The sequence below is a fragment of the Lonchura striata genome, chromosome 8 (genome assembly GCF_046129695.1).
Source record: "Lonchura striata isolate bLonStr1 chromosome 8, bLonStr1.mat, whole genome shotgun sequence".
NCBI lineage: Eukaryota > Metazoa > Chordata > Aves > Passeriformes > Estrildidae > Lonchura > Lonchura striata.
Genome location: NC_134610.1, coordinates 30,463,068 through 30,486,388, shown reverse-complemented (window position 1 = coordinate 30,486,388; position 23,321 = coordinate 30,463,068). Strand labels below are relative to the sequence as shown.

Here is a 23,321-nt window from a genome sequence, read left to right as displayed (position 1 = left end):
TTTTAATGTGAGCTTTCACATTTGAACAGAAATTGACCTTTTGCATATGCCATGCTATTGAAGATTATTTTTTCTTTTAATCAAACCATTAATAATTATTAATGCTAATATTGTAATAAAGAGAGAAAAAATGCCTAGGCAGGAGTGGGGAGGAGGAGGAAGAAAACCTGTCTTGTTTGCAAGTTAAATAATGCAGCAGAGAGATTTCTGCCCCAACTATTTGGAGTGTCTCTCTTGCTGCTCGTGCTGCCAGCTGGTAGTTATGACTCAGAAGTCTGCCTTATTAATAGTGCTGTGCTCCACCCTGGAAAGGAATGTAAGCAATCTGGGATTTAGACTGGTAACCAACTGAGCAGTGAGCAGGAAATATGTTCACAGGGAAGAAGATAGGTAGATTTGATTAGAACTGTTTAGAACTATTAATGTGTGCATATGTTCATATATGCGGTTTCACTTACACAGGAGCAAATTCTCAAGAAGTTGTCATTAACTGCTATTTTTTGGAATTATTTTGAGTTTGCAGCTCTGTCAGCTTACTGAGAAAGAGGACTTGCATTTTTCTACAGGCAGCTGCATCTCTTAAGCTGTATGATTTGATAATTTGAGTATCTTGAGTAGGGTGTAGCTCCAAATGATATATTTATGCTTCAGATACGCTCAATTGGCAGTTCTGAACAGAGGTCAAAGACTTGCTAAATTCTTAACACTTGCAGGAATTACATTATTAATAATGCTAAAAATCTTAGAAAAGCATTCTCTATAAAGTTTTCTCCTCTCTACATTTTTAAATAATCTGATATGTCCCATCCCTCATACATGTCACACAGTGTCCTGGTTTATCAAACTGGAGAAACTTGTCCAAGCAATGATAAATGTTATTAGCTGGTAGAGGATTTTAAGAGACAGCGACAAACAATTCCCTAGTAAGACCTTCACTTCTCTCTGCTCCCTTCTCCAGTCATTCTCCCTTTTTTCATCTAAAACTCCAAAATGTTGATATGTGAGTTTTGCCTAATTGCAGAGTCAGTTTTTTCCTGTCCCTTTTTTGACCTATCTGGATGTTCATGAGTTTAGGAAGATGCATAAAGCAGAGCTGATGTTCTCTGAGAAAGCAAGCTACTCTTCATTAATCTATTTGGGTATTGTTAATTTTGGATAAACATTTGAAAAAGCTCTGACTAAACCCTGAATAATCTTCATTTAGCAGAGTATTGTAAAAGGATGGGCTTCCTGTCTTTGAAGCCTAGGATGGAAATATTTCAGCAAAATGATACAGAACATAAATTTTTCAAAGTGAATTTGATGCCCTACTGGGATGAAGAGGTAAATTTGTGGTGCAGATGTCAGTAATAAGTGTCAGTCATGAATTGCTGAATAATAACTATTTTATAATCTTATATTTGATGATAAGGTTAGGTTTCTTAGTGCTTATCCTCAAAATAAAGGTAAAGTCTTGAATTATAAAAATGTCTTGCCTGTTTGAGGATTTTGCAGTGAACTAGTAGCTACAGAGACATGGCAAGTACTCAGATCCTGCAGGACTACTTTACCTGAAATACCCTCAGTTACAAGAGGGAACATAATGTGTCTGTGCTGCTAATGGAAAGTATTTACAGTGGTGACATGTTGCTGGATGACTTGCTAATTTAATTAAAAATGGAAAAGGCATGATGCAGGATTTGCTTGATCTGACTCTACCACCTTGATTTTTAGTACTGTTTGAAGCCACTTTAAAGATGTGGTTGAAGATGAACTATTTTTCCACATGCAAAGCTTGTGATAGAGTCAAGTCCTGCATGGGAAATACAAAAATAAGAAAACTACTATGTCTTCAATATGCATAATAAGAATATTTAGGGTACAGCTTAAACAATCTTTAAATATATATATATATATAGATATATATTACAGTTCTGTAATATATGCTTTTGAAGCCTGCCTCAGAATTGAAGGCAGCTTCTAGCTAGGAAGGGTCCAGGAGGAGATTCCTCTGAACCAGCTGTTCTGTAACTTGCCCACACTTGTAGTTCCTTGCCCTGGCTGCCACCTGTGCAGATGGCTGCTGTTCCTGGCAGGGCACCTGGGGGGCCAAGGTCCCCCAGCACGGGCAGGTGGGAGAGGCCAGGCCACAGAGGTTTAGTCATTCCATGTGTGAAGTCTGCAACGGTTCTAGTGTTCACCTGTGCTACAGTAATAGCAATTCTTGATATTCAAGCATTTTAGCTGTTTGTTTGTTTTTCTTTGTCAGCATCATTAACATTTCATTAGAAATGTAAATGCTTTTTAAAGATTTATTTTAGCATTTGTGTTGTACCTTTTGGCTCAGTTGTTAAGTTACCTGTCTCGTTTTCCATTTTTCATTTGCATTGTATGTTATTTATGTATCTTGATTTCCAGCATGCTTATTTTTGTATTGTTTAATAAATTTATTTTAAGCTGATTTTTTATTGTATTTTTTTTTCTCTCAATGGAGAACAGATTTGTTCAAACACATTTTTTTAGATTGATGAGAGTGAGTACTCTGTTTGAAAAAAGATTCTGGAAGAGTAGGTGGAATAAGCAGATTTAGTTAAACCAGTCATTATAAATTTTCCTATGATTTTGTAAACATTTTTCACAATAATTTTTCTCTTTGAAGTGTTGTCTTAGAAAGTTGAAGGCAAAAATCAAAGTAGCAAAACTTTGTGTCACTTGTGACTGTTTCAATAGAGAAGTCCTGATGCAGTAGAATTTTAACATCACTATATATTTGTCTAGTTTTGAAGATACTGGTTCAGTCACATGAAAAATGTATGGTTAATGGTGCCAGCGTAGTAACTGCTGATCCTGAGCATTGTGAAGGGAAAAATACAGCTTGTAATAAATCATGTGTAGCAAGGGAGGTGGTCCAAGCCCCACATTGTTTTGGTAGTAATCCTGGGCCCTGCCTATACTGGGGATGGTCAGAATTGTTAATTTAGCTTTTCTGTAGACTGGTTTATAAGCAGAAGTTACTTGTTCTATGCTTGTAAAATTAGCTGTATGTTCGTTATAGTTAAAAAAACCCCACATATAAAAATAACTCATATCCTAAAAGTCATAAAGATGATGGAAGGAAAAAAAGTAGTAGGTACAAAGCAAGAGCCACAGGTGATTTACTGTGGAATTATTTTGGCTCTTATATTTTGGTTTTCAGCATATATTTGTGTCAGAAGACCAGTGGGCGGGTAGATGAATAAAAAGGCAATGGATTCAGAGGAGGGTGGTGGTGGGTGGGGGGGATGGATTATGTTCTTTTTTATTGCTCATATATCTCTTGGTCTTGATACATACATGTCATTGATGCACAGTAATTTGTGAACAAAGGAATTAATTATGAACATAATTTATATATGATGTTTTAGTATCCTAAACATTGTTTGTAGGCTTGCACTGTTTTTTTCTTTTTTAATTTTAAATAATATTTCTGTAGCTTTTTTAAAGGTTCAAAATCAGTTATTGCAGTGAAACAAGAATAAACTTTTCAGCAGAATTCTTATTAGAGTGACTAAAATACAGCTAATAATTGGCCTTCAGTACAGCCTCCTTAAGGATTTGAGTTCACAAATGTCTAGGGTGGTTGGAGGGTTGGCAAGAGGCTTTAAATTGGGTAGAAATCTTAACTAAAACTACTTTTATTATCATGCTGGCACTGTGTCTATTCCACATTTGTCTAGTCTGAAAAGTGCATGACTAACTAATATATGTAAAGACATGGCTGAGTCATGCACAGCCCCATTTTCTTTCAGGAATTCATGTCCTAGTATGTTGAATAATTTAAATAGTCTAAATTATTAAACTACCTACCTTGAATCAAGCATGGTTTCCGATTTGCTGCTTTCTCCTAGAGAGAATTGTGTGCAAAATTAAAAATGCCCTCTTTTCTTCTGGTTTTCATGCAAGTAGGAGTTAGTTTTATTACTGGCATCTAATCTTGCTTTATGCAGGCTTCTTGATATCATTTGGACATTGAACATTTAAATGTTTTTGCAAGACTTGATTGCCATTAGTGTGCACATGGCTCAGCTACCCCTGAAAATGCCACATGCATTTCTTCTGTGCATAGCAGGAGTACTTGATGGTCACATCTGAGGCTGCAGCTTAGCTGAGTAAAGCTTAGAATGGAGATGAGTGGCAGATCTGTGGTGGAGCAAGTTTGTTGAGTATTTTGTTTGTTACTTTTGTTTTTTTTACCAGTGTAATTTGAGCAGGACTTAATTGAGTCAATAAAGCTGGCATGGACAAGGCAGGTGTATGTTTGGAGAATGATAGATACTTTGACACCCCAGCATGAGGGCTGGTGATGAAATGGGGTTGAAGGAAGGACAAGGGGAAAAGGAAGTAATTCTAGAATGCCTTCCTATCCTCAAAAATGTTCCAGCCAACCCTGCTTAGATGTATTTTGTGCTAAGCAGGCACGTGGGGCAGCATATCTGCTGTAAGGCGCTGCTTCCTGTTTTAGCTGCTGCTCTGCTCTGGTTCTGACTCAGCTGGCACATAGCTGTGCCTTCCTGTGGTTTTATAAAATTCATGTGCACACTGTGAGTTGGAAGTTTATCTTCTTATTGTACCTTTCCTTAAATCAGGTGAGATTTATAGCTGGGTGCAGGTCTTGTAACCTATCTGTATGAGGTGCAGGAAGCACGACTGACTGTAAGCAACCTGAGAAGGAAAGCACGAGGTCACAGAGGCTGGGAGGGATCTCTGGAGATCTTAGAGTCCAGCCCCCGCTCAAAGAACCATCTAGTGTCACTTGGATTGTGTTGCTCAAGGGCTTTGCCAGTCAAGTGTTGAAAACCTCCAGTGATGAGATTTTGTTATCTGGCTGGGTAAGTTATCCCAGTGCTTTAATGCTTTGGTTAAAGAATCTTTTCCTAACCTACAGTTGGAATTTTCCTTTTCTGTAGCTTGTGATGGTGACTTCTGTGTTTTCACTGAATGTTACCATTACCATCATGCTGTAATCTGTTGGCTTCTAGGGAGTCCTAGAAGTGGCATAGGTAAAAGTGGCTTTTGATCAGCGGTAACTAATATTTTCACTTCCTGCTGTATTTTTCCTACTGGAATTTAACTATTTTTTTCATTATGTCATTGAAAAGGAGGTGATTTAGGGATTTGAAAAGGCTGTATTCCCTTAATTTTTCTATTGAAGCCCAGCAGACTAAATGCAAGGTGGAAGTGTGCTATTTGCTGAGGGTTGGCATGTTACTGTTAGGACCCCTTGTGATCAGAGCACTTGTCAAAACAATGAACTGAGAACACAAGTGGAGTGATAGGAAGAGATAATGTTGCTAATTTCCTGTTGATGTCATTCACTAGCCCAGCTTTTTCCTTGAGGCAGGCAACTTTATTGTTTGTTCACGAGTTACTCATGCGATAATCAGGGGTTTTTTGGACTCATAGACCTGCTTTTGGTTATATGTATAGCTTTTACTTTCTGAATGGAAAGTGCCTTTCACACTTCTTTTAAAGGACCTCTCTCTTAAAATTCTCCAGCCTGTAATTATTGCAAATCAAATAATTAAAAGGTAATCTTGATCTGAGAATAAACTGTTTTGATTAAACATGTTTTTAAAAATCCCCACTCATGCCATTGTAGAGCAGGATTAAGAATTATGACTGAGAACATACAGAAGCAGCCTGAAACAGCTGAGTTTGTTTTATCCCATATACCAAGGCTGCTGGGGAATAATATGACTGTTTGCAGTGTTTAAAGATAAAAGCAGGGAGGTAAAAGATTTATTTATGCTAATAAATATTTTCAGTATGAGGAAAACATACCTATAAATACAAGGTATGGAATACATAGCCTAGAAGTAAGATTTATAGAAACTTGATCCTAGGATTTAGAAAGAACCTTCTCAACCAGAGTAAGGTGCAAGCATCTAGTAAGATTTTCCCATTCTGCTTTCAACCTGAGTCAGTCTGTTGGTAGTGCAGACCTACATCCTTCTGGAGCAAAGTCCTTGCTTTTGGCTATATTCCAGTTCCAAGTCCTGTATTTAAGAGTAAACTGTCATGCACAAATGTGAAGTGCCTACAGGCTGGGAAGCGGGAGCAGTGCTCCACTCTACCCTGTTGTGTGGGTATCAGTGGTGTCAATAGGTCCTTGAAAAGGCAGACATCCTTTTGTCCCATCTGCTTAACACAGCTCTGTCACTAAAACACCCATCAGCATTCCACTGGATTCATGTGACAGCCCTTGATCCTAGTCCTTTGGTCCCAAATCTTGCACTGTTAGTGGTGTCTATATCCATTACTTCAAAGGCTCTTGTTTTTTTTCCCCTGCATCCAGGGTCAATGGCTTAACATTCATTCCCCTTTTTAAGGTTTCTCTGTATATTCTCAATGCTCTTTGTTGCAGAACTGTTAGCAGGGGTTTAGTCTTTGAAAAGGAGCTACCAAAGTAGGTATAACATTTCTGTGATAGTTTACTGCAAGAATTGTTTTACCATTTTTAACATCCAGCTATCATTATTTACTGACAAAATATTTCACTGGTGATGAGAAATGTTGGAAGTTTGACAGTAGAGAAAATTAAACTCTTTGAGAGGGTAATTTTCTTACAAAACTTCAATGCTTTAGACATGGCAGCATCACTGAGGTATTGCCATCCAAGTTATTGATGGAAATGCATGCCATGTAGAAATTTTGCTTGGTCTTCCTCTTAAAGGGTGGAAGTCTCCATGCTTTAGATCTTTCACTTGATCTAGTAAACTTTATGTTGAAAGGATTAATTGACTTACGATTCCTTTGTTGTACTGTTCATGGCCAACAATGCAGCAGTAACATTTCTGGTCATCCAGGACAGGAGCCAGGCCAGGTGTTTTCAATGATTCCCTCTTGTTAATTCACTGTTCTGTGGCACTGCCTGACCCACTAATATTCACTAGTGCTATTCTAATCTGGTCTTCTTTATTAGGTGTACAAGAACTTCTCTTGCTGGTACAATTTATGAATTTATGGATGTCCATGAAAGGTCTTCTTAAACCAAAAAAAGTGGAATCAGCCAACTTTAGCTCTTAAGTCTTGTGAAGGATAATTAAATTCTCACTTGATATTTTGGGGGTCTTTTCAGTGATGTGCTTAATTCTGTTGTTTCCAAAAGCAAAAAGTGTGTTAATTCATTGGTACCAGAAGAAATTGGAAACCGCAGGTGGAAGTAAGCATGGCCAAGCTCACTGTAGTGAAGCTTTGGTGCTCAGTTTTCTCTCTTCTTCCCAGTTTATACCTTCTGAAATCAACATAATCATCCCCCAAATAAAGGGATGGGGTAAATATACCCATACCAATGTGGGTATTAGGCAAAGGAGAAGACATAACAAGAAATTGTTAGTGAGTAGCTCTTGAGATCAGCTCCTCTTCTGCCAGGCTCATCTATTTGTGCAGGCACACATGGGAAGGGGCAGGGAAGCTCTCCAGTCACAACATTGTCATCTGAGCACTGGTGAAGCTTCAGCATTAGGCACTGTAGGGTCTTCTGTGTTGAAAAATGTAGGATGATCTGTTCTTCAGGGATATCTGTGACAGCAGTATTGTCTGGGTCCATCCTAGTACCTGTTCTTGATGCTTCACATCAGGCTTTTTTTCCTGGAAGTGTCTTCCAGCTAAAGAAGCATCCATTTCTGGGATTCTGTAGTCTAATACTGATGGAGTCAATGGCTCTCAATCTTGAGCTCTTATTTCTGGTTTTTGTTTTCTTTTCTTTTCTTTGTACCCCTTGAACTCAGTTCATCATTAGTATTGGTTTTATCTGCTAGAAAGAGGAAATACAAACTCAGTCTGCTTCTCACAACGTTTCCTGCTGTCCGGCTCCTGATGATGGCACTGAAAAGGAGAAACTGCCCCATCCATGCATCCTGGGTAGTCTTTATGATACTATGTAATATTTTGGAGTAAAATTGAGTTGGTATGTCCTGATTCCTGGGGGAGAGGCTTGTGGGGGAAGGATCCAATTACACTTTGCTTTGTGTGACCCAGTCTCCACCTCTGGAGATCAGGTTCTGGAGTCAAGATTAGTGCATGGTTGTTTCTTGTTCCTGTATCAGGAGAGAGAGCTGGGAGTGGGGCAGTTCAGGAACATGGCTGGCCAAAACAGCTTGTCTCACCCTGGGGGGTTTGCACATCTCAGGAGTGGAATGGCTGGGCATGCTCTTTGGGAAGGAATTTCAGTTGCAAAAGGTAAGTAGATGTTTCACTTACTCTAGGAAATTTTGTTTAATTACTTAACTCTTAATTCATCATAATTAAATAGTCTTATCTGTAATTTAAACAGCATCAGTTTACTCATAGTTCAGAGTTAATCAATAGTCAGAACTGTAAATAACAAGGCATTACAAATTCCCAGTGTGTGTTACCATGAAACAGGGTTTCTGCTTCTGTCACTTGCTGTCATCAAGGGCTGTTCTGTATTTCAGGCACTTGAGTAAAACCAAACATAGCATGAAGCAGCCTAGACCTATGGTATCACAAACTACATTGCAAACATAATTTATTTCAAATTTAATTTACAGGATTCTAAATCTCATTTAGCATTTAAAAATTAGAATAATTAAATGTAATAATCGCTGAGCATGCACTGGCTGAATTAATTGTAGAACTGAGCTCAGTCCTATCTGTGACTCTTTATTCTGTATGAGTCAAAGAATATTTTTGGACAGTTGAAGAGCTTGCACCTCCTGCCTAATGGTGTTTAGGATGAATTCACAGGTATAGAGAGATATGTTGTTTTGAGGACTACATGTGTTACAAACTCCTTCTAGAAATTTGTGTCCACTTGATGGCCATCTTATGAGAAACAGGTTGGTTCTGGGAGAGATGATTTCTGTCTTTCATGGCTCCAAATGTGATTGGAGGAAAAGTACCTTCTGCTCACTGTTACTGCTTCCTGTATCCTTAAGATTTTTAAATTTTATGCAAACTAGTACAGTAACAGAGAAGAAAAAAAGGTACTCTTAAGGTATTGTGCTCATTTTTAGTAAATACCATTTTTAGATGCTTTTGAATACCTCCATTAATTTAAAGTATTTTGACAAAAAAACAAACAAAACAAAACAAAGGCTTCAGGCAGAGATGGATGAAGAAATGCAGTTTACTGTAACATATGGTTTCAGTGCTCTAATTATTTGCAATTTTGGGTGGCATAATCCAGTACTTATCCCAAAAAGGCTTGAATCAGAGGGAAATGTGAATGATGGAAATCCATTTGATGCCAGTAGAGGAAACCACCTCTGCTCAGCCTTCCCTGCAGGAAAGCTGCACTTCTCCTTTAGTGGCCTTAGCCCATCTGTTTGCCAGTGAAGCAGGCTGACAGTTGTTCTTAGGTTGAAGAAAGGATCCTGGTGTCAAGACAAACCTTGGGTGTATCTGTTTGGTTTAATTATTTCTTACATACAAATGCATGCACAGCTTCTGTGACAAGTTCCAAGATTGAACTACCTGTACAGGCTTGTTTCAATGTTCATGCACTGAACCTAGTCATAACTCTTGCTCCATTTTTGGATCTTAAACAGACACTTGTAGGACCATTGAAAACTTTTTATTGTCAGCGTCTACCAGCTAGTTCAAAACTGTAGAAAGTCAGAAGGAGAAAATTACTAGCTTTATTCTAAAAGATTGGATTTGGAATTGAAACAATGTGAGTAGTTGAACTGCAAGGAAATATTTCAATACCTACTGGGATTTTGCCCAGCTTTAAATAAAAGTAATAACTAACCGGTGTGCTGGCTTGCCTGAGGGTTTTGCACCTCTAACAGCACAGTTGGTTTAGAGCTGCTTTGTGTTTGGATACATGAAAATACAGCCTCTTGTGTGCCTGCAGTCTAGACATCACTCATGGGAGAAGCAGTTTTCAGTATTTCAGAACATGCACGGGCTGTGTTTGAGCAGGGCTCCTGGAAACTGGAGTGAGGAATAAATAAGTGTTTTTGTTAGTCAGTTAGTTTGATATCAACAGCACAAACTGTATGGATAATTGCTGTGCAAACAGCATTTCAAGTTAGTTCCACCAGGGAGACTCCAGAAATAAACTCCGTGGTAGCAGCTTTGAAAATCACTTGTGGCAGCTTTGAGTCCAAAAATAAACACTGCACCCACTGCTGGTAAAACTGAAAGACCCTGGGTATCGTCCTGTGTGCCCAGCTGTGAAGAGGGAGGACCTTGCACCATCTAGAGGAAAAGAAAGGATAGTCAAAGGGTTAGAAAAGAAACTGGGGGAAAAACCTGACAAAAATCTCATTTCCTGTGTCAGTTTTAAAACACAGCAGAGCAGATTCTAAAGTTATTTTTGCACTTTCGTTACATTACATGAGGAAACAGGATCAGTAGTGCAGAAAATAGCCTAAAGAGGCGGTGGAAGTTGTCAAGAAGAAATGTAAGTTTTATGGAACTAGTATCATCTGTATTTTCAAATATATCAATATTTCAATGTGTGTAGGTAATACGCATTAATTTATTCACACATCTTCTAATTATTTATAGTGTAGTGGGAACAAAGACTCTTCAAAGGAATTCTAAGTTTGTAACTTCTCAAGACCCTTGTATTTGAAGTCAGGGCAGGAGGCTCTGTCAGAGGCAGTTGATGTTGGGTTGCTGTAGAGCTGCATGGGGTTATTTCATCACTTACTGAAAGCCTCACTTTAGTGTGCTTCAGGAAGTTATTTAGAGAAATGACCTGTACTTGTGGAACTGAGTTTTATGTAGAATAAGGGAATGTTGAGGTTTAATCCAGAGGCTGCTTTGACTGCCTTCAAGGACTGTCCATCCCTAAAAATATTCATGGACACAACCTCACTAGCAAGCTCTGAGACCACTTCAGAGCCAATCCTCCCCTGGGTGGACATCCAACCTAGTCTGGGATTCATTTAGTGAATAAATCATGGCACTTAGTCTGGGACTTGTGTCCTGACAGGCAGCTGGCACTGGAGAGGGGCAGACAGGGCAGATCCTGGCTGTGAAATTGAGGTGATGCTAGGCTGGGCTTGGAGGGCATAGAGGTTGGTTGGGTATTTGTCTATAGTTCAGTCTTAGTTTTGACTTTGTAAAATATGTGCTTTACTTACCCTTAGGTAATAAGTTCCACTTTATTTCATGAGAAACAAAGCAGAAGCTCAATTTTAAAAGCAGGCTTTTGACTGAGATTTCTTTTCCTATGAAGTACAACTTACCTTCATGTTGAACAATGGTGTTTTAAAGGAAGACTATGGCTGTCTCCCTCAGACCTGAATTTTTATCCCAACAATAGCCTTGTATGTAGACACTGGAGAGTGGATTCCAGGTTATAGAAAAATTAAATGTAAATGCAAAACTGGCCTATTTGTAAAATAAGTGATCCTGTCTAATGTGTGAAGAGATGTCGTCAGACAATGTCTAATGTCTGTGTTCCACTTGTAGAGCCATCCCTGGTTTAATTTTGTCCTTTTAGGGACTACTTGCATTCTAGTTTCAGAGTTGAAACACCAAAATTCATTTTGTGCAAGTTTGGGTTTTTTTTTTCTGTTTGTTTTTACTTTATTTTGAAATCCTCCATGCCAGGAAAAAGCGATATAGAGGCTGTGCTCCAGTGTAGGTGAGTTAGAAGTTCAGTGTGTAAAAACTGGATGACTAAATGGTTTGCTTTGTGCTCTGGGTTTGCTTTTCGTGGTATCTGTAGGTTAGCACTGCTGTTTCAGAGTTTATATTGGCATCCTGGGTTTCAGGGATTGTTTTCCATTGATAAAATAAGCATCCAAAAATCCACAGTTCTTCCGAAGAGCAGGAGGAGGGATTGCTTTCTGCTGCATACCCTGGTGACCCTCATCAGGAGGTCAGCTTTAGGAAAAGCAGCTGAACAGTGCTCCCGTGAAAAAAGTGAGTTCCTGTTGATTTTGGAGCTTTTATTACTTTAATCACTCGTGACTGGCGTACACTCTTTGCTCCTGCCTTCCTTGTCGGTGGCAGAGGACGGGAGAAGGTGAGTGCCGCTGTGAGCGCGGCGCGCTGGCCGGGCGCTCACCTTGGGCAGATTAAGGATCTATTTTCTGCGCCTCCAGCTAATGCCCGCTGAGCCGGCTGGGCTGTGCCCGCTGCGGAGCTGGCATGTGTCCCCTGCCAGGCGGGGACACGGCACCCAGGCTGGCTGGAGGGAGCGCCGTGCCGCTTGGAAATGCCACCCGAGGGATCTCCCCCTGCAGCTGGGCTGTGTCACCCTGGGCGCGGGTGCCCCGGGAGGCAGCCGGGCTGTCACAGGAGCACAACAGATGAGCTGTGCTCAGCGCCAGGGGGGTTGGTGGCACAAAGTGTGCCTCTCCTTGGGGACACTTCCAGACAGAGCTGCAGGACTGCATTCCGATGGCTGTGTGGCTCTCCTAGGGCTGGGATCTTAGCTGGGAGAACATAACCCAGAGCCCTGCTTACCTGGGACCCATCCTGAGGTCCCAGTGCATCAGGCCCTGGGGCTGGTGTGACAGTCATGTGCCATTAGGCACTGAAATTTAAATCCCAATTTATCTCTGCACCTCTGTGCCATGCAGGGGAATGTTTATAACTTTGTTCTTCAAGCCAGTTGGCCAGAAGGGCAGGGTTCCCTAAGAGGAAGCGTTGCATCCCATTTTAAGCACAAAATGGGATGTGAGACAAGAACGTGGTGCACGTGTTCTCTCAACTAGCTCTACTCTCTCTTTTTAACTCCTCTTCTTGTATTTGAAAGTCTCCTGTCAGCACACTTGGTCTAGTGCACAGTAAAGTTCACATACAGCAAAGTTCCTTAGAAACAATATCCATTCAAACCTTTTTTTCTCCTCAATATTTCAGAATATTGACAAAATATCTCAATATTTTGAGTAGGCTCTTCAGAAGGCTAACTTGTGGCGTTATCCCTAAATATTGTGGAAAAAGCATTGGAAAGTTTAGGGGAGTTGTTTATTTATCTTTGTTTGGCTTGCCTTGAGCAGCACTATTATAAACTATAGAGCTTGACTGTATTGCTCAGCCACCTGGAGAAACATAAAGTTGGAAGTGATACTTTTTTTTTCAGAATGTTAATTCTGTAATGTTTTCAAAGAAATTATAGAGGGCGGAGCATTCTCAGGAAGCAGGACACGGTAGGAAATTAAAATCCAGATTCACTGACCTTTTTAGCTAAGAGCTTCTCATGGAATTAATCCAGCTTTGAGCTAAATTAATTTTTTCTGAAGGATTTGCTTTCTGTACATGCCCAGCTGTTTGGCTTGTCTCCTGACCCAAGTGCAGTGCAGGGCAGAGGCTCTCCCTGCCCTGCTGGAGGCTTTGCAGCGAGCAGAGCAGGACAGAGCCCTGTGGTGACAGGGACACGTGGGCAAGGACAGAGCACAGTGCTGGTGTGCTCAGCTGCTTGGGCTTGGCCCCTGCTTGAGGTTTGGTTCTTCTGCATTAATGGTGAAGGCAGTGGGCAGAAGGTGTCAGGCCACTCTCCCTTCACCACGAGACCATAGCAGTTCATTTCCACCTCTAGGCTTCAGTTTCCCATCTTGGTGACATTAACTATGTCAGTGTGCTGTCTCTGAAGTGTTTGGAGAGGTGTTCTGTGGATGGCATTAGAGCTAGGCAGTGGTAGATACCCTTCAGGTAAAAAAAATCCTCTAAAAACTGGTCTCTGTTAAGAGAGGAGTGATTCTATCTCAGTCCTGTGTGGGCATTTGCTGTTAGCCATCGTGAGATTATTTAAACAAGTCTGGATTTGGGTATGCAGCTCAGTTAGGAAAGACTGTTTTGTTACAAATACTCCACCAAGGCAATTCCCACATTCCAGCCAAGCCTTTCAGATCAGTTAGATGATGTTGACATTTCACTTGCAGTAAGTAACTTCATCATATTAATACTGAAGTTAAACTTTTTTTTTTTTTTTAATTTAGTTTTTCCAGTTGGTGCACTGAGAAATTGAAAACCAACCCTAAAGCTCTCATGTCATGCCCAAGTCCTTTGTGCTTGCAGAGAAAGGGGGCACAGCCATGCACTCTCTGTGTGCTGGGCCATGTGCTCCCCCACTGCAGTGCCTCTGTCCCTGTGCATCCGCTCACGTCAGCACTGCTGCTTCAAGGAGGATTCTCTGACACTTTCACCACAACCAGGCTCAGGAGATGTTCAAAATAACTGCCATAGGAAGCTTTGGACTAGGAGTCACTTGGAAACTGATTTTCACTTTGTAACTGGCTGTGTGGCTCACTCAGTTTGTCCGTTTGGGGTTTTGGAATGGTGTTTTTGCTCTTTTACTTTTTGCCTTTTCGTCCCCCGTGTTTATCTGAAGTATCTGCTGTAGCACTGTGACTTCCTGCTGCTCTCAACTCCAGCTGTTTCCTTGCTTTAACTTGACCTCAGTGCAATTCTTGAGCAACCACAGTCTTGATTTTTGCTTTCTTGAGCTCCTCACATCCTGACCCACAGTCTCACAGAACCATTAATTGGAGAGGTACCTCTGGAGACATCGGTCATTTGGCCACCTTTGATGTGAAGCAGGACTTGGATCCTTCATAGCTTTGTCCAGCTGCGTCCAAGACCTCTAACACCTGCTAACCTGATGGTGAAACTGTGTTTCTGATTTCTACCATTGAGTGACATGAGTAACATTTCCTTGCTGGTTTCCCTGCCTGGATAATAAGGATTACACCCAGTGTTCAGGGAAGAGTGCTGTACAGAGAGGATCTCATGGAGCTGAGTGAGCAGTGCTCTGTGTTGTTGGTGTGGTGAGGAGAGAGCTGCCAAGTCCCTCTACTTCAGTGCATGCAGGTTTTCTGTCGTTTGACAAATGTGCAACAGTTTCTGCTCTGGGTTTGATCCTGCCATGCAGCTGTATGGCAGTGAGATCCATCCAGCTTGTATAAAGCAAAGGGAATCCAATCCCTTCCCCTTTTATTGTGTTTTCATAGTTAGGGAAGTGCGTGCAGTAGCAAAAGGTTGTGAAAAACAAACTTTGTGTTTCTAAACATTAGGGAAGTTTGCGTTCACCAGTGCAGTTACTGAAACACCAACACGGTATGTTCATGAACCACTTGATGAGAAACTCACTGGCACAGTCTCTAAACACTTAAATTAGTTGCCTTGTGCCCTACTTAGTTTGAATGGCTAGAGCTCATCTGTCATGTTCACTATTTTTTTTCTCTCCTACACTTAAAAATCCCACAATCGTATGTTTGCTGCTGCCACTTCAGAGTTTCTTTTGCCTTCTGATTTTTTTTTATTATTTTTTTATTTTTTTTTGCAATGAAACCTGTTATTTCAAAGTAGTACTGAGTTTTGAATTTGTACTTGACCTTGTGGCAGCCTAAGTGAGATTCTGCACAGATACAAAGCTTATGGCAGTAAGTGCTGTTCACTTAGTAAGCTTTTCTCACTGTAAATGACAGCCTCTTACATAATGCTTTAGTATATATGCTGCTGAGATTAATATTCTCTTCAAGCTAAGGAAGACCCATAAGAGGCTTGCGGAGGTGGTACATTCTTACTTTGAATTCAAAGTGTATTTTGTGTTTGCAGATTCCTAAATTTTATTGAATTCATTTTTTACATGAACTCAATAAAACTTTTGTTTTTTATGGCTGCCTTCCAAGCAGTTTCATTTCATACCTTATGAAGTTTGGTAGTTTTTTGGCCTCTGGGTCTATGCTGCTGCTACAGAAGGGTGCAGCTGTGGGGTCAAGGTGTGTTTGGTTGGTAGCAAATCCAGCCTAATTCTCCCATAAAATCATTGAAGTCTCTCTAGAAGCAGGAAGAAGTTGTCCCAAAAGGATTTTTTTCAGCTATGATGGCCACACTTGGCTTATTTTAGTTTGAGTTCACCTTTGACCAGGTTTTGATAATTACTCTGCTAATAATTTTCCCACTGAATTTGTTGTGTTTCTCCTGCTTTTTGTATCCCATGACTTTTAATATTGGACACAGAACAAATTTCCTTCTGAGGTAAACAAGCAGAGATCTTTTTGTCTGGACTTGAATTTGTTTTTGTTTTGATTTCTCAAGAAGTTCAGTTTTAAAGTAAAGTAACCTTTGATTTTACTTTATCTTAAGGAAGAAGCAGCTTTGATCTCTCCCAGATTGCTGAGAGATGTAATCTAAGGTGATTGTGTTACGAAGCTTCAGAAATCTCCAGATTACATTTTGTTACATCTTTATAGAAAACAAAAATCACTTTTTAGCAAAACATTGAGCTGAATCCAGGATTCTGGGTTCTGACTGCACTTGGAAAGTTGTTTTTTGAAGACAAGAATGTGCGCTATTTTTATTTTATTACTTTAATATATATTTGCATTTCCCAGAAACATCAAGACGGCCAGCCAAAATGGTCAGTTACCTCTGAAGTGGGTTTTGTGTAAGACAGTGTGTCCTTTGCTCATCTCAGACCCTGAAAAGAGAGAGTATTCATCACCTGCAGGACCTGAAACGGGGGAGCGCCGCCAGCCTGGTCTGCCTGCGGCCCCGGCGGGTTCTCCCTCCCAGGAGGGAGTCCTGCAGACCTGCATCTCACAGCTCCAGAGGAGCTGCAGGGTTTGGGGGTGTCTGTGTCCCCCTTGTGTTTCTATCCTGGCCTTGGTGCCTCCTTCTCCTTCGCTCTCTTTGCCTCAGTGCATATTTGAGGTGTGAAAAACAAGGAGCAGTTGCACAGCTTTGGTTTGGACGAGGAGCAGATGTTGGCTCATCTGTGGCCCTGTGAAAATGTGCCAGTGTTCCTGCAGAAATCCGTGGGAGACTTGCTTGTGGGTGGGGATTTCTCATTTTGTTTGTTTCTCCTCCTTGTTGTAGAAGGTCAGTGCATCACCAGCTCCCTCTTTTATCTCTGTTACTTGGCTGGTGGCAGCGACAGAGCTTTGTAGGCTCAAAAAGCAAAGCAGCATTTAGAAAGTTTACTGGAAAATTACTGTGAAATGGTGCTTAGAAGTGGCTATGTCGGTTCATGAAAGAAGCTGATATGGATACTTAAAACCATCTAGCGTGTCATTTTTGGCGCTTGTTAAAACCTGCAGAGTTGTTATAGTCAGGATGTGTTAAAAATATGCATGGGACAAGGTCGGTATACCCTGACAGTATAATTTCTTAATAGAATAATTAATAAAGCTGAGAAAAAGCACTACTTACAAGAGATTTTACCTGTCTCATGCTTTAAGCCCGTATTTATCTAAAAAAATCCAACTTTATCTGTCTGGGAACTTTGCTTATTATGTAACAGAACTGCTTAAAATGGTTTATTTGAGCAAAAGTTTGTGTATGCAAAAGTGTTGGATGTATGCAAGGATTATCTGTAATACATAGAAAAAAGGGTAACATTTAAATAGATGTCTGCTGACAGATTTCTCCTGGCATTAGGAATCTTTATAGGTATTATTAAAAATAATCTTACTTTTCCAGAGTGAGTTTGTTATTTGAGGAGTACTTTTCCAGAGTGAGTTTGCCATTTGAGTTTTATAAATTGTGCAGAGTGATGGTGTCTGTGCAATTCAATACTTGGGTGTCATTGGGCAGCTGAAGAGAGAAACATGGTTTGCCCATAGAGCAAGGGTCATATTTTTTGCCACAACAGAGCAGAAATTAATTGCTTTTAGTTCTTTTACTGTCCTTAACAACTTCAGCCATGGAAAGACAGACCTTGCAGTACAGGTAGCAAAGCAAGCTGTACTGCAGAATGTGGTCAGGCAAGGGGATACAATTCACCAGTTCATAAGCACTGGACCAACTGGCCCCACTGGGTTTTCTTTTTGATGGAAGGAGGTCAGTAAACTGGAACTTAATCTCTCTTTGTAGGTGAAGTCTGTGATAAATCTGCTGTTTGCTGCCTACACAGGGGACGTGTCTGCACTCCGGAGGTAAAAATCAGTGGGGGTTTGAGAATGGGAATGCTTGTTTGGTTCCTGCTGTTGTTGTTTATTTAGGGACATGCTCATGTTCCTAAATAAATAATGCACTGTGTCTGGGTTGGGACATTGACCTGTCTGAGCTAGAGATTGAAGATGTTCACCCAAAACACTCAAATTTAACCATCAAATCCTGAATCCCACTGTGTTCCATTTCTTTAACCATTTTTTTATAGCAATGGCAGAAAAATCCTGTCTGTACTCTCACCTGCTTTGATACTTAGTTCTGAAAATGCCACAAAAATTCAGGTTGGAAAATGTACATTGTTATTGGACAGGTTAGGACATCTAGCTTTGCTTTTTAAATCTGGAGGAGAATCTGGCATAATTTAAAGTAATAATGGTAGTAGACTAAATAAACATCAATTTGGCTAGAATATATGTAAATATAATTAGTGGGTGGGGAAATATATATAGTATAAATATGTATAGTTTAACTCTGCTATCCTAGGGCACCATAGTGTGAAGCAAGAACTCTCCCAATCCCTTAATGCTGCTCGGGATTTTCTCACCTGGTATAAATTTACTTTGCCTTATCTGGTTTAGCTTGTCCATGTACAATTTTAAATCAGGTGTGTTGACTGTTATATTTTCTACAAAGAAGTTTTATTTTTATTTATGACAGCTAAAGAACAGAAAGGAAGTTAAGGCACTAAGCTGGTTTTCAAAGCTGAAGCCCCTTTCATTATGAGCAAAGACATGATGTGTTCGTGGTGCTGCCAGCATCCTCTTGTGGCAGGGTGGTGTCCTTCCATGCTACTTTTGTCATGTGCTTTAAATTGCCTAAGACTTGCCTCTGCAGTCTCTTTAATTGTATTTTATTTTGTCTTGTTTTTAAGGTTTGCTCTGTCAGGAATGGATATGGAGCAGAGAGACTACGACTCACGGACAGCCCTGCATGTGGCAGCTGCAGAAGGTACTGTCTCCTCACACAGCATTTGCTGTCTGTCTGTCTGTGTGCTTTAGCACATCCTTGCTGTCTCTGTGCATACCTGCTTCTATCTTTACATAAATGGATATATGTGCATGCACTCACAAAGCTGCTTTTCCTGTAGGACATGTGGATGTTGTTAAGTTTCTGCTGGAAGCGTGCAAAGTGAATCCTTTCCCCAAAGACAGGTGAGTGTTTTTACTGCTGGTTTGGAGGAAAGATGCTTCAGTAATGCTTCCCTAGTCCCCATGAGGAGAGGTGCCTGTCAAGTACGAGTGGAATGTATTGAGCCCGGCCACTGAAGCGGGGGAATGGGATCCTACTGGTTCTCTGTAGGTTCTGCAGACTGAGCAGGAATGAAAAATGAACCACTAAACCCATTATTTCAAAGGTTGTGCTCAGCTCAATGAAGTTCCACAGTTGCTGAACTGAGTGAGGTCTGTGTGCTGAACCGTTAGTACATAAAGAACTTGATCTGTGGTGCTTTTTGGCTCTGTGCTTAAAGTGCTGATCTTAAAAATACTGTGCTGCTTTTTGTAGGTGGAATAACACTCCTATGGATGAAGCTTTACATTTTGGACACCATGATGTTTTTAAAATCCTTCAAGAATATCAGGTCCAATACACGCCATCAGAGGATAACAACGATGGGAAGGAGAACCGAACGGTTCATAAAAATCTGGATGGCCTGCTATAATCATCTTCAGCTAGATCCTAAGAATCAAATCTCTTACCTATTTAATTGTGGTATGCATAAGTAATGAAGAGCGTGTGTGTTTCTATCTGATAGTGGTATATATTTTACAGAAGTCTCTGTTACTTCAGTGTTACGTTACAGGAGTTTCTATACGCACAGGACAAATCCAATCTCTTCAAAAGAAACAAAACCAACTAAGAATCTCCCTCCATAATGTGAGCAATATTACCTCATGCTGCATATAATTGATGTATAAAAATATTTAGCTGTTGTTGGCTTTACTGTGCACTACTTAATTTATTTTTGTGTTCTATGTGAACTCTAGTCTGTGGTCAGGAACTTTTCTGATGAATTTTTGTTTCTTTAGCCCTCTCTTTCCAGTATGGCCAGGATGAGCCAGAGTACTGTCAGGTATGAGCGTCAGTGAGGTCTTTTGAAAGCTGAGGATGCTGATGTAGATTTAGGCTGGGTGCGTTAAGTAAGGATCTGCACTTATCTTTGGGAAAAAATAGCAAAAAGAATTCCACACAACCTTGTTTACATAATATAAATAATCACAAAGTATGTAGGTGACACTTGTCAATGGTCTAGGCTTGTTCTTAGAGATAGTCTTGTCAGGGAGCGTGTTTTAAGGTTTGTTTGACCAAATGGCGTAGGGGAGTGTGACGTGTAGCTCTGGTGTGTAGTGGGGTTTTTGTCTGGGGAGCGTTTCTCTCAGTTCCCTTTGTCTTGCCTCCCTCCTCTCTCTCCATGTTCAGCTGCTAAAGTACTTCCCTGTGGCCGGGGAACGCGGGTGCTTCCACTCCGTGCAGGTGTTCCTTGCAGGTGTATTTGCACTACCCCTGGGGGGGCTGACGGCTGCTGCTCCTTCCTGCTGGCTGCACCAGGAGCCAGCCAGGGCAATGGAAGTGCTTGAAAGGCAAAGAACCAAACCAAATGCAATCCGAGCTCATTCAGGCTTGTGGTAAGGAACACGGATGGAGTGAAACAGCTTTAAGGAGCATAGAGCCAATCAAAACAGGAGCAGAGCAGGAGATAAGCCAGGTTTTGGGATATGTTCTCTTCTTGCACTGCCATCAACCAGGGAGCAGGATATTGCATCGCTGGGATTCCACTGGTGTAGGACGGGAGTTCAGCACCAGGAACACAAGTGAGTAAATGCCTTTTGTGGTGAATGGTGGCATGCATTGTCTTGCCACTGAAGCCAGCATGGCACGTGCCCTGTCATGGAAAATGTAGATGCAGGTATTTGTAGTTCACAGAAGTCCAACATTGCCACAGCTCCCTGTCCCATGTACAGTTGCTTCTGCCAGTAGTGTGGCACAAAACTTCAGAAGTGGCCTGTCACTTCAGATATTCACAACACACTACAGCTGTTGGACGTAGGCAAGGATTTTAGCACAAGAGTTTTAGGCAGGAATAATTTAGCACATGGAAAAGGAGATTGTGCTTGAGAATTGTATAGATGGTGATTTTTATTCTAGCACGTAGTGTACAAGTTATTAGTAGATCTCAGAGTTGAAATTTTGTGTTTTGGCACCAAAATCTCCTGAAATAATGCCCAAATTCTTCCTAGAATGGCCCAAGCACTTTATAAAGAAGATCTGAACCACATTACCCTCCTTCAGCAATGAGTACACTAAGGCTTGGAGAGAAGTAACTTCTCCAGAGCAACCCAGCAGGTCAGTTTAGTTGAGAATAAATCCTTTCAAGTTCCTGTACAGTCTCTTGTCGAAATGCCATACTGCCTCCCTGCAGGGAGGATGAGCTACATGGAAAAGTGCTTGGTACTCATCACAAGCAGTGACTGTCTTCATCATGGTGAAATCTTGAGGGAGTCTGAAAGTCTAAAGCCCCCAGATAGCATCTCGAAGCTGGCTGGCATGGTTATCAAACACTTTTTCTTAAGAATCTTCCTGTTCTTAAGCTGGTTTGGTTTGGTTTTTGGGTGTTTTTTTTGGTTGTTTTTTTTTTTTTTTTTTTTTCCTTGTTCTGCTGAAGATCAGCTATTTTTCTGAAGGCTTTTAACCCCTTCTCTTCACATCCTGTCTCACAGCCAACCCCATTATAAACAAGAACTAAATTAAATGGCCTCTGGCTCTTTGTTGAACCACATCAGTCACTGGGTAGCACAAGGCAACAGATTTATGGTCTTCAGTGTAAAGGAATATTTTCAGATGGATCCCAGTTCTAAAATTAAAAATTTCAGTGCTAATCTTTCCTATTTTGCCCCTATTACAACACATTCTGTAGCTTCTCAGAAAAATACCTGATTTAGATTAATTTGACTGACATTGTGTTGTTCAAACTGGCATTTTTAAACACAGGTATATTATATAGTACACATGATATAAACAAACCAAAACCAAAAGAAGGATTGTAACTGAGTTAACATTGAAGATCATAGCTGTCCCTAAACTTAATGCTTTCATACTGAGTGCTTTTAGCCAGTCCTAGCTTCAGTGCATTTTTGCTGGTTAGTTTTAGTATTTTCTCATTGTGAGAAGATGGATTATTTTGTAATGTCCAATTCAGCAATGCAGCTACTTAGACATGGCGTTATTTATAAATATAAATATATGCAGTACATTGGTTTGGCTGTTTATCATTCATGACACTGACATGTAGATTTTACAGTAAATAGCTTTTGGTTATCTTATCCAACGCTGACTTCCTTATGCTCCAAAGAAGATTCCCCCCACTCCTTTGTTTTTATGTCATATATGTTTCTTCTGTATCACAACCTAAAATCGTTCAGCTAACTTAATGCTTTGTACTCAGAAATATTGTGGTAGTCTTAGCATTAATTAGCCTTTGTGAACAAACTGTATTGTACCAGATTTTTCTTTGCTTCAGAGCTGGACTATCCGTGACTATACTTACTGGCAGTGTACTTCTGGTCATTGTAACTGACTGGGCTGATCTTGACTTTTAGATTCTGTATTGTGGGGACTAGACAGTGATGAATGTATTTCTAGCAGTTTCCCATGAATGAATCTAAACTTGAGCTGTACTGGTTCTGAAAATGAAAGTTATTTATTTTAAGAAATAAAATCCAGATAGTGTTGCTTTTTACAGCATAATAAATGGAAATACCAAGATGATGGTGGTACTGGTGAGTTTTATGGGTTATTTGTGGGACTGCCATTTAAATGAGTCTTGAGCTGTGGGAAGGTTGTCCTGGAAAACCAACTCTGGTCCTTTCCATTGTGCAAAGCATACAGGAAATCAGAATGAATTTCTGTCATGTACTGTTTTTCTGATTTTTTTTTTTTTTTCTTTTGGTGTTTAATTTGAAACCTACATTTTCAGAGCTGTGTCATTTCACTGGTTGCTTTTTGTTAATGTTGGAATTCTGGCTGGGTGTTCTGAACAGGTCTAGCTTTCTCTTGACTTACTCTGCTATCCTTCATCACACCAACAGTTTCTTTCTTTTATTATTCTTCTGGCTGTACAGTTCATATAAAAGCCTGACAAGTGTGAGATGAGGGATTTTGTCACTTACTAGCCCCAGAGAAAAACAGCAGTGGTCCAGCTTGCAAGCCCAGAAAGATGAGCCATAGATCAGTTATCCTACTGAGGACTCAAATTAGAAATTCAAGTTCAGTTTATTGAAGGTTGTGTGGGGATGGAAACAAATGAAAGGTAACAACCACCTTCTAAGAACTCCAGTGCAGACAGACCTGCAACAATTAAAAGTACTGCCTTGGGCTTCAGAGCTGTAACTAACTCTTTAGGTGCAAACAAGTTTAAAATGAGATACAGAGTAGTAAAATACTGACTGGCACATCTACTTTATAACAGAAGTAGCCAAAACATG

At 40.4% G+C, this 23,321-nt stretch overlaps 1 protein-coding gene across 1 annotated transcript in view; it reads left to right on the top strand.

Annotated features, from left to right (window-relative positions):
* The window catches only part of GLS (glutaminase), a 61,846-nt gene extending 39,244 nt beyond the window's left edge, over window positions 1-22,602 (top strand). Inside the window, exons 15-18 of the mRNA XM_021531379.3 lie at window positions 17,764-17,825; window positions 18,713-18,789; window positions 18,929-18,992; window positions 19,345-22,602. Of these exons, the coding sequence (XP_021387054.3) occupies window positions 17,764-17,825; window positions 18,713-18,789; window positions 18,929-18,992; window positions 19,345-19,501 (360 nt within the window). The 3' untranslated portion in view covers window positions 19,502-22,602. The remainder of the gene's footprint in view (window positions 1-17,763; window positions 17,826-18,712; window positions 18,790-18,928; window positions 18,993-19,344) is intronic.
* The last annotated feature ends 719 nt before the right edge of the window (window positions 22,603-23,321 follow it).